This window comes from Heptranchias perlo, chromosome 7, assembly GCF_035084215.1.
Source record: "Heptranchias perlo isolate sHepPer1 chromosome 7, sHepPer1.hap1, whole genome shotgun sequence".
Classification (NCBI taxonomy): Eukaryota; Metazoa; Chordata; class Chondrichthyes; order Hexanchiformes; family Hexanchidae; genus Heptranchias; species Heptranchias perlo.
The window spans coordinates 38,294,832-38,307,091 of NC_090331.1; the positions used below are offsets into that span (position 1 = coordinate 38,294,832).

Below are 12,260 nucleotides of genomic sequence, written 5' to 3' on the forward strand. Positions count from 1 at the left end.
CAGTTTTAATATTCATTAGATGAAGCTTAATGCTGTATATATATATATATATATATATATAATATACATATACACACAAAATATATATACATACAATGTAACCATTAAAATCACCCAATTACCTGTTACCCAATCCACACTTTAAAAACACAAACACTTATTTTCACACTAATTACAATAACCAAATATGTCATTAAAAGTATAAGTTGAATGCATTAAAATACAAACTTTTTATTTACCTTCATCAAATAATAATCTGACATATTTTAGCAGTACTTCATCCAGTACCTGCTGTAGGACAGGTAAGATAATGCATTCAAGGTAACCAGATGCAGCCTTCTTAAAGAAAAATAGTAACATCCATATATAATGATGAAATAAATATGGATATTATGTAGGCTAAGTAAGTCACACTGGACTGGATGGTTAGACCAGTGCCATTGTATGTGGGATCTGTATTCCTAAATCAAACTCTACCTTGTATGTGTCTCCTCTAGTCTGTGTATCATTCATTTGATCTAATTTATATGAAATACTTAATTACCAAGAGGATAATTTAAGTTGAAAATCTTGGAGAATGCACATTCTTCTTAAGCAATTAACACAATAAATGTATAATAAATAAATATCACTTTTAGCAATAGCATTATTTGTTAATCCCTTGATACCTATTTGTTAATGCACAATCATTTTTTAAATTCACTTAAAACATACATCTAACTTATGTTTTACTTAAAATTTACAGTACAACAAACAAGAGCAGTTCAATTAGTTCCTGTTTATGATAGTAATTACAGTTATTAACTGTTAGGTATAAATACTGAATAGATTAACCTGACAGTGGGTGCCATAATGAGCAGTTTAAACTATTTTTCTGCTGTAAAAACATTTTTACTGTCTTTCATAGTGAACTGACATAGATTGCTGATTGGAAACTGAGTGGCAACTAGAAGCATTTGTAAACCATTCATATATTATTTTAGTATATTTAGCATCGAAGATGTTTTTTGCTTGACATCTCATTCCAGATCCTCTGCATTTCTTCAGGAGATATCTGGTGCACTGTAATAACTCTACGATACCTGCACAGACTGTATGAAACCTTCCAGTGATTGAAACCACTATTCTGAAAGGGATGAATGCCAAGCTTCCGCAGACAAAGTCCAACATAGACATCCTCAAGATGCAGCATCCTAGTATGAAGAGATGTTTTGTAAATAGCTTCAGCCACATCTGTAGAAAATACATATCCTGTGCCTGAACAGAACGGTGGGTAATTGCTGTCCGGATATAAATCTCTGGGCATGTACCACTTGCTGCGAATGTCCCGTATAGGTCCCCCATTGATGACATAGCCAGTAAAATACCTTCTCCGGGGCTTTGTGTTTGGCTTGAGTAATTTATAGATCAAATTGTCCATATTAACAAAAATATCACTGTCAGTTTTCATGACATACTTTGCTTTTGGGCAAAAGTTGGCTATCCACTTCACACCCATTAAAGTTTTCAGGGTAAGGTTGTGGTAGGAATCCAGAAAGTCCTCCACAATGATGTCATGAAAAATTTGGCTTTCCTGTTCTACCATCTCATTCAAAACATGGTCTATGTTTTTTCCAAGCAGAAACAAAGTGACCAGTTGTATTCCTTTGAAGTTGTTTTCATCTCCCCATGTTTCCCGTATGGCCTGTCGTGCATCAAAGTCTTTGTGTGTTGTGCTTATAAGGATCACTAAGAAAGGACTAAATTGCTCGCATTTGTTAGGCTCATTAATAAGGTAATTGAAATTATGTGGGTTCAGTGACCGAGTTCGAATGTTATTAAAGCTGAAATTTTTTCTCTCAACTAGAACACGTGAAAATGAACTGTGTGGAACAAAAGAGGATGAGGGACGTGTTGCACTCAAGTACCACAGAGCACTTGCCCAGCAAACAACTGTTAAAATATATAAACATGAGACCTTTGAAGCCATTTTGATGTTCCTTTTATGTTACATCACGTCCCATGTAAGACAACATTGCTGCAGAATCAAACATTCGATTTTTGAGGCTTATGACATTGTGTACAACAAGCTCATGAAAATTCAACCATTCTGTTCAAGCAGGAATCCTTGCTGATTCTCTGCAAGGTCACTCTGTACATGGCTAATTAGTATAGTTTCACATATATCTGTGGAAAAATAATAAAAAAAATGCATTAATATTCAGTCCACCAAACTTTACAACTGATTTCTTTTACTAGTTAATATTCATTGTGATCTAAGTTACACAACTTAGTTAATACTCTTTACTGAAATTTGCTGTTAGATTATTAAAATAATTTAACTAGACAGCATCAAACCAAGAAGTTTGAAGGTTGTATTGTGAAGATCAAACTAAGTTGTTGAATATAGCAATAAAGAAAGCCAAGCCTTTCCTGTACCACAGGGGAGGTAGAAAGGGAAGAATGTTCACTTCACTAGGAGGTGCTATACTCTTATATAGAAGTATACACATACTAAATGATAGTATTAATCCTGTAACATAAATCAGGGCCATTGTGTTCTCCAGGACTAGTTTTGGTCACCTAACGGGGTCGGAGAGGAAATTTCCATTTTTCCCCCCCTATATGGCCTGGGTTTTTAATTTTTTATTGCCTCTCCCAGGAGATTATATAGCTCTGGATGGTAGGGAATGTATGTACTGTGATGCATAAGGCATCATAATTGTGTGGGACAGGCGGGATGGACATTTCCTATCTGTCGTTTTTGTATGTTCGTACATTGGTTATTATATATTACTAGCCCCCTCAGCAATGTATATTCCCTATTCAGAAAATATTGTCTCCACCTCATTTTTACAATTCATGTTGAATAATTTTTAATGGTCCTAATGTAAACTATAGTAAATGGGAGTTCCTATTGTTTTTGGACATGTGTGTTAAGGATTTAAATATCTTGAGAGTGCCAGTGGGAGTGTCTGCACTCTTTAAACAGTTAAATGAACTTGGGGCACGTCTAAAAAGTGCACTGGAGATCCCCGCGCACTTTTAAAACTGGGTTTGATACTGCGCGAGAGCCATAATCCATGTGGTATCAAACTCAAGCAGTGTGAAACTTTGTTTTCCAGCTGATGTCATACTGCTCTCGGTCTTGATTCCAAAGTTATTCTGCAACTTCAACATTAAAGTTCCAGTATTTATGCATCCTTGCCCAAAATTCCAGTATTATCCTACCCACGCTTCTCTGAAATCTCAGACAATAGGGTAGATTTTGACTTTGTGCTATAGTGTAAAACAGGTGATAGCAAATTGGCAGCCTGTTTTACATCTCTCCCAATTTTCATTTTCATTGACTTCAATGGAAATAAAAAATCGGGAGAGATGTAAAATGGGCTGCCAATTCACTATCACCCATTTTACACGATCGCACAAAGTCAATATGTTCAAGTGGTCTTACCCATTAATCATACAGGGGCAAAGTAACCTGTTCCAAATAGGCAAATAAACAACTTGCATTGATATAGTGCCTTTCATGACCTCAGGTCATCCCAAAGTGGTTTCCAGCCAATGCAGTACTTTGGAAGTATAGTCAATGTTGTAATGTGGACAAAGGTGGCAATCAATTTGCATACAGCAAGGGTACCACAAACTGCAATGGTTAAATGACCAAATATTCTGTTTTTGGTGGTGTTGGTTGAGGATTAAATGTTTACCGGGTCACCGGGGGAACTCCTCTGCTCTTCTTCAAATAGTGCCATGGGATCTTTTATGTCTACCTGAAAAGGCAGATGGGCCGTTTTGTTTAACGTCTCATCCAAAAGATGGCACTTCTGATAGTGCAGCACCCCTTCAGTATGGAAACAATAATCAAATGCCCTTAAGCTGGTTCTTATCCTTTCCCATTTGATCCAATGGATACTCATCCACTGTCCACACATATTCCATGTTTCAATGTATATTGTTTTGATAAGGAGAAGGACATAAATAAGACAAAGACCAAAGTAATAAACTAGAAAAAAGCTGATTTTCAGGGGATGAGAATGGAACTGGGGAAAATAAACTGGAAAAAATTTACTGATAAACAAAGAAATAAAACAGCAGTACGAAACATTTAAAATGGTGATCAAGAGTGTCCTGGAGAAATATATCCCACTAAAAAACAAGAACGAACTAGCCAGTAATGATACAGCATGGATGAATAAAGAAATAAGGGCAAAATTGAAACTAAAAGAAAAAGGCATACACTAAGTACATAGACAACAAAGAAGAGGATGACAAAAGGGAATACAAAAAGGTTAGGAAAGAAGTTTAAAAAAAAATTAGGAAGGCAAAGAGAAACTACGAAATTAAATTATCAAGGAATATAAAAAGAAATAAAGTGTTCTACAGACAGAAAATAACAAAAGAAAAATCAGGTTAGGAATGCACACAATAAACTCACAGGTAATGACAGCAAAATGGCAGAAATATTAAATAATTACTTTGCTTCAGTATTTACCAGGGAGACTAACATGGTGGGCAAGACATTAGAAGAGGAGATCAAAAAAGACATTTATAATAGAGGGGAGATTATTTGATAAACTAATCAAACTTAAGAGAGGATAAAACCCCTGGTCCGGATGGATTGCATCTGCACGTATTAAAAGAAGTTAGGGAAGAGATAGCAGAGGCACTATTACATACATATAAAAATTCATTAGAAAAGGGAATACTGTCAGAGGACTGCCTGTCAACTAATGTGATTCCAATATTTAAAAAGGGAGAGAGAACCATTTCAGGGAACTATAGACCAACTAGCTTAATGTTGGTGGTAGGAAGGTTAGTGGAATTCTTACTCAAAGATGTAATAGAAAAATATAGTATCGTACTAGGTACAGCACAGGAAGAGGCCATTCAGCCCATCATGCCTATGCTGGCTCTTTGAAAGAGCTATCCAATTAGTTCCATTCCCCTGCTTTTCCCTTATAGGCCGGTGAATTTTTTCCCTTCAAGTATTTATCCAATTCCCCTTTGAAAGTTACTATTGCATCTGCTTCCACCACCCTTTCAGGCAATGCATTTCAGATCATTACAACTCGCTGTGTAAAAAAATGTTTCCTCATGTCACCTCTGGCCCTTTTGCTGATCACCATAAATCTGTGTCCTCCGGTTACCAACACTTCTGCCACTGGAAACAATTTCCCATTATTTACTCGTCAAAACCATTCTTGATTTTGAAGACCTCTATCAAATCTCCCCTTAACCTCCTCTATTCTAAGGAGAACAACCCCAGCTTCTCCAGTCTCTCTGCATAACTGAAGTCCCTCATCCCTGGTGCCATTCTAATAAATCTCCTCTGCACCCTCTCTAAGGCCTAGACATCCTAAAGTGTGGTGGCCAGAATTGAACACAATACTCCAGCTGAGGCCGAACCAGTGTTTTATAAACGTTTAGCATAACTTCCTTGCTTTTGTACTCTATGCCTCTAATAATAAAGCCCAGGATCCCATATGCTTTTTTTAAAAAAAACAGCCTTCTCAACTTGTCCTGCCACCTTCAAAGGTTTGTGTACGTGCACCCCCAGGTCTCTCTGTTCCTGCACTCCCTTTAAAATTGTACCATTTAGTTTATATTGTCTCTCCTCATTCTTCATACCAAAATGTATCACTTCACACTTCTCTGCATTAAATTTCATCTGCCATGTGTCTGCCCATTTCACCAGTCTGTCTATGTCCTCCTGAAGTCTGTTATTATCCTCCACATTGTTTACAACATTTCCGAGTTTCGTGTTATCTGCAAACTTTGGAATTACACCCTCTATACCCAAGTCCAGGTCATTAAATATATATCAAAAAGAGCAGCGGTCCTAATACTGACCCCTGGGGAACAACACAGTATACTTCCCTCCAGTATGAAAAACAACCGTTCACCACTACTCTCTGCTTTCTGTCCCTCAGCCAATTTTGTATTCATGCTGCCACTGTCCCTTTAATCCCATGGGCTTTAATTTTGCTAACCAGTCTATTATGTGGTACTTTATCAAATGCCTTTTGAAAGTCCATATACACAATATAGAACCATAAAAAGGTTACAGCACGGAAGGAGGCCATTCGGCCCACCGAGTCCGCGCCGGCTCTATGCAAGAGCAATCCAGCTAGTCCCACTCTCCCGCCCTATCCCTGTAGCCCTGCAAATTTTTTCCTTTCAAGTACTTATCCAGTTCCCTTTTGAAGGCCATGATTGAATCTGCCTCCACCACCCCCTCGGGCAGTGCATTCCAGATCCTAACCACTCACTGTATAAAAAAGTTTTTCCTCATGTCACCTTTGATTCTTTTGCCATTTACCTTAAATCTATGTCCTTGACCCTTCTGCCAATGGGACCAGTTTCTCTGTATCTACCCTGTCTAGACCCTTCATGATTTTGAATACCTCTATCAAATCTCCTCGCAACCGTCTCTGTTCCAAAGAGAACAACCCCAGCTTCTCCAGTCTATCTACGTAACTAAAGTCCCTCATCCCTGGAATCATTCTAGTAAATCTCTTCTGCACCCTCTCTAAGGCCTTCACATCTTTCCAAAATGCGGTGCCCAGAACTGGACACAATACTCCAGTTGTGGCCGAACGAGTGTTTTATAAAGGTTCATCATGACATCCATACTTTTGTACTCTATGCCTCTACTTATAAAGCCCAGGATCCCGTATGCTTTTTTAACCGCTTTCTCAACCTGCCCTGCCACCTTCAATGATTTGTGTACATATACCCCCAGATCTCTCTGTTCCTTTACCCCTTTTAGAGTTGTGCCCTCTAGTTAATATTGCCTCTCCTCATTCTTCCGACCAAAATATATCACTTCGCATTTTTCTGCATAAAATTTCATCTGCCATGTGTCCGCCCATGCCGCCTCTTGAAGTCTATCACTATCCACCTCACTGTTTACTACTTTCCAAGTTTTGTGTCATCTGCAAATTTTGAAATTGTGCCCTGTACTCCCAAGTCCAAATCTTTTATATCAAGAAAAGCAGTGGTCCCAGCACCGACCTGGGGAACACCACTGTACACCTCCCTCCAGTCTGAAAAACAACCATTCACCACTACTCTCTGTTTCCTGTCACTTAGCCAATTTTGTGTCCAAGTTGCTGCTGCCCCCTTTATCCCATGGGCCGCAATCTTGTTGATAAGCCTACCATGCGGCACTTTACTAAACGCCTTTTGAAAGTCCATATACACCACATCAACTGCACTACCCTCATCTACTCTCTATCAGCTCTATCAGGTTAGTTAAACACGATTTTCCTTTAACAAATCCGTGCTGACTTTCATTTATTAGCCCATACTTTCCCAAGCGCCAATTAATTTTGTCTCAGATTATTGTCTTAAAGTTTCCCCACCACTGATGTTAGGCTGACTGGCCTGTAATTGCTGGGCTTATCCCTCTCCCCTTTTTTGAACAGGGGTATAACATTTGCAATCCTCCAATCCTCCGACACCGTCCCATTTCTAAGGAGGATTAGAAGATTGTGGCCACAGCCTCTACAATTTCCACCCTTGCTTCCCTCGGTAATCCAGGATGCATCCCAGCTGGACCGGGTGACTTTTCTACTTTGAGTACTGCCATACTTTTAAGTACCTCCTCTTTATCTATTTTTAACTTATCCAATATTGCTACTACCTCCTCCTTTACTGCTACAATGGCAGCACCCTCTTCTTCAGTGAAGACGGATGTGAAGTATTCATTTAGTACCTCAGTCTCCACAAGAAGATCTCCTTTTTTGTCCCTAATCAGTCCCACCCTTCCTTTGACTATTTACATGTTTATGAAAGACTTTTGGGTTCCCTTTTATGTTAGCTGCTAATCTATTCTCATACTCTTTCTTTGCCCCTCTTATTCCCTTTTTTAGATCTCCTCTGTACTTTCTGTATTCAGCCTGGTTCTCTACTGCATTATGAACCTTAGATTCTTCATAAGCCTGCTTTTTCTGTTTCATTTTAATCTCTATATCTTTAGTCATCCCGGGAGCTCTAGCTTTGGAAGCCCTTCCTTCCCCCGCCCCCCCCCCCCACCGTAGAAATGCGCCTACTCTCTACCGAACCAACTCTTCCTAGAAGGCCTCCCATTGTTCAATTACTGTTTTGCCTACCAATTTTTGATTCCAAACCATCTGGGCAAGATCCCTTTTTATCTCATTGAAATTAGCCCTCCTTCAGTTAAGTATTTTCACATTTGATTGTTCCTTGTACTTTTTCATAACTATTCTAAACTTAATGATATTATGATCACTGTTCCCCAAATGCTCCCCCACTGAAACATGTTCCGCCTGCCTCACTTCATTCCCCAAAACTAGATCCAGTACTGATTACTTCTTGGTTGGGCTGGAAACGCACTGTTCCAGAAAGTTCTCTGGTATACATTTCAGGAATTCCTCCCCATCTTTGCCCTTTACACTGTTACTATTCCAATCTATATTGGGATAATTGAAGTTCCTCAATATTACTACTCTATAGTTCTTGCATCTTTCTTAAGTTGCTTGCAAATTTGCTCCTCTATCTCCTTCCCACTATTTGGTGGCCTATAGTATTCTCCTAGTAACGTAATAGCTCATCCATTGTTCCTTAATTCTAACCAAATAGATTTTGTCTTTGACCCCTCAACTACATCATCCCTTTCCAGTGCTATTATAGTTCCTATGATCAATACTGCCGCCACACTCCTTTCTTCCCTTCCCTATCTTTCCTGAATACCTGGTAACCAGGAGTATTAAGTGCCTAGTCATCCCCTTCTTTGAGCCAGGTCTCTGTTATTGCCACTATATCATAGTCCCATTTAGTGACTTGAGCCTGCACCTCACCAACCTTATTTACCACGCTACGTGCATTTACGTACATGCACTATAAACTCATCTTTAACTGCCTTGCATTTGCCCCCTGTCTGATCCCTCTTATTTCTGAAGAATTCTTCACTCTAGTGCTAATTGTCCCTCCCAGTCCTCTGTGCACCTTGTTTCTCCTCTCTAATGTTTCATCCTGGTGCCCATCCCCTGCCAAATTAGTTTAAAACCTTCCCCACAGCACTAGTTAACATTCCCATGAGGACATTGGGGGTCCCAGCTCTGTTGAGGTGCAACCTGTCCATCTTGAACAGATACCTCCTGTCCCAGAATTGGTCCCGATGCCCCAGGAATTTGAAGCCATCCCTCCTGTACCATTGCTCCAACCACGCATTAACCTTTCTTATCCTACTATTCCTTTACTCACTAGCGCATCACACTGGGAGTAATCGAGAGATTACTACCTTTGAGGTCCTGCTTTTTAACTTCCTCCCTAGCTTCTGAAACTCTGACTGCAGGACATCGAAGCTTTTCCTTTCTAGGACATGGACCACGACTTCTGGCTGTTCCCCATCCCCCCTCAAAATATTCAGCACCCTCTCAGTGTTGTCCTTTACCCTGGCACCAGGGAGGCAACACATCATGCGGGACTCACGTTGGCAGTTGTAGAAATGCCTCTCTATCCCCCTGACTATCGAATCTCCTATAACAACTGCATTTCTTATGTCCCCTTGTCCAGCTAAGTCTCCCACAGTGCCATGGATTTGCTCCTGACTGCACTGCCCCGAGGTACCATCACCCTCACTGGTATTCAACACTGAATAACAGTTTGTGAGTGCCACACTCCCAGGGGGCTCTTGCACTGCCTGCCTGTTCCTCCTAGTCTGAATGGTGGTCACTCACTCCCTCTCCGCCTGAACTCTATGTAGCTGCGGGGTGACCACCTCCTGAAACATGCTTTTCATGAAACTCTCAACTTCCCATATGCACTGTAGTGACACCAACTGCCCCCCAAGCTCAGAAACTTTAAGCTCGAGCTCGGGCAGTTGGCAGCACTTCCTGCACATGTGGTTTTCCAGGACACATGAAGTGTTCTGAAGTTCCCACATGGCACAGGATGTACATGCGACAGGCCCCAGCAGTGCTGCCATGTAGCTACAGTTATTTAAACTGTTTGTTTAGCTTTAAGGCAATATACTGTTAATCTGACACTACAACACTAACCACTAAAAACACTAACCAACCACTAAAGACACTAACCACTGAGAACAATAATCTCTGAAAATACTAACCAATGAACTAAATACTTACTTACCCTCGGCACTCCTCCTTGCCTTGTGAATTCACTTATGAATTTTTCTTGATTTTTTTGATTTCTCGAGTGCCTCCCTTTTATGCTCCACTCTGTCTTCGTCCAGGTCTTTTAAAATGTTTTTGTATTTTTTTAGTTAAATTTTAAAAGTGGATAGATTAGTTTATAGTTCCTTGGTTTAAATCACAAAGCACCTCCTCCCCCCTCTGCACCTAATTCCCACACTCACCAAATTCCCAGTTGAAAGTTTTCACTCTGTTAGAGGTTCACTCTGTGTCATTACTAACCTCTGTGCTTATGCTCTGTCTAGAAACATCAAGAAATCGAAAATATAATAAACAGCAGTCAACATGAAAGGGAAGGGCATGCTTGACCAACCTTATTGAATTCTTTGTAGTAACAGAAAGGGTAGACAAGAGTAATGCAGTAGATGTAATATATTAGGTAGTATATTTAGCTCACAGGTTGGTAATGACAGAGTGAATTGATAACAGAGTGAGGACTTTCAACTGGGAATTTGGTGAGTGTGGGAATTAGGTGCAGAGGGGGGAGGAGGTGCTTTGTGATTTAAACCAAGGAACTATAAACTAATCTATCCACTTTTAAAATTTAACTAAAAAAATACAAAACCATTTTAAAAGACCTGGTGAAGACAGAGTGGAGCATAAAAGGGAGGCATTCGAGAAATCAAAAAAATCAAGAAAAAGTCAAAAGTGACATCACAGGACAAGGAGGAGTGCCAAGGGTAAGTAAGTATTTAGTTCATTGGTTAGTATTTTCAGAGATTATTGTTCTCAGTGGTTAGTGTCTTTAGTGGTTGGTTAGTGTTCTTTAGTGATTAGTGTTGTAGTGTCAGATCAACAGTATATTGCCTTAAAGCTAAACAAACAGTTTAAATAACTGTAGCTACATGGCAGCACTGCTGGGGCCTGTCGCATGTACATCCTGTGCCATGTGGGAACTTCAGAACACTTCATGTGTCCTGGAAAACCACATGTGCAGGAAGTGCTGCCAACTGCCCGAGCTCTAGCTAAAAGTTTCTTCAAAAGGCCCATGATAAGGTACCACATAGTAGACTCATGACTAAGGTCAGAGCATGTGGAGTCAGGGGACGAGTAGCAGAATGGATAGCAGGCTGGCTACAAAACAGAAAACAGAGAGTAGGAGTTAAAGGTAGCTACTAAGACTGGTAAAAGGTGGGAACTGGTGTTCCACAAGGATTGGTGCTGTTGTTTGCCATTTACATAAACGACTTGGACTCGGGAATCGGACGCACAATTTCAAAATTTGCGGACGACACCAAATTGGTGGGTATAGTTTATACTGAGGAGGACTGTGACAAAATATAGGAAGACATTAATAAACTTGCAGACTGGGCATATAATTGGCAAATGAATTTCAATATAGATAAGTGTGAAGTATTACATTTTGGTAGGAAGAGTAAGGGGGCCACATACTGCTTGGATAATAAGAGTCTAAATGGGATAGAGGAGCAAAGGGATCTGGGGGTACAGATACACAAATCACTAAAAGTAGTGACATAGGTTAATAAGACCATACAAAAGCAAACCAAGCACTGGGGATCATTTCTAGAGAGATAGAATTGAAAAGCAGAGAAGTTATGTTAAACTTGTATAGAAAAACCTTGGTTAGGCCACACTTGGAGTACGGTGAACAGTTCTGGTCTCCATATTGTAAAAAGAATAAAGAGGCACTAGAGAAGGTGCAAAAACATTTACTCGGATGATACCACAACTGAGAGGTTATACCTATCAGGAAAGACTGGACAGGCAGGGGCTCTTTTCTCTAGAAAAGAGAAGACTAAGGGGTGACCTGATAGAGGTCTTTAAGATTATGAAAGGGTTTGATAGCATAAACATAGAGATGTTTCCACTTGCAGGGGAGTCCAGAATTAAGGGCCATAAATATAAGATAATCACTAATAAATCCAATAGGGAATTCAGGAGAAACTTCTTTACCCGGAGAGTAGTTAGAATGTGGAACTCGCTACCACAAGGAGTAGTTGAGGCAAATATCATAGATGAATTTAAGGGGAAGCTAGATAAGCACATGAGGGAGAAAGGAATAGAAGGATATGCTGATAGGGTTAGATGAAGTAAGGAGGGAGGAGGCTCGTGTGGAGTATAAACAACCCGGCACAGACC

The 12,260-nt window shown here is 39.9% G+C and overlaps 1 protein-coding gene across 9 annotated transcripts in view; it reads right to left on the bottom strand.

The window, feature by feature from the left end:
* Window positions 1-215: 215 nt before the first annotated feature.
* Window positions 216-12,260, bottom strand: part of b3galt1b (UDP-Gal:betaGlcNAc beta 1,3-galactosyltransferase, polypeptide 1b) — a 92,415-nt gene continuing 80,370 nt past the window's right edge. For all 9 annotated transcript variants that reach the window (XM_067987343.1, XM_067987346.1, XM_067987349.1 and 6 more), the window contains one exon: window positions 216-2,166. In XM_067987343.1, the coding sequence (XP_067843444.1) occupies window positions 989-1,969 (981 nt within the window). In that variant the 5' untranslated portion in view covers window positions 1,970-2,166 and the 3' untranslated portion in view covers window positions 216-988. The remainder of the gene's footprint in view (window positions 2,167-12,260) is intronic.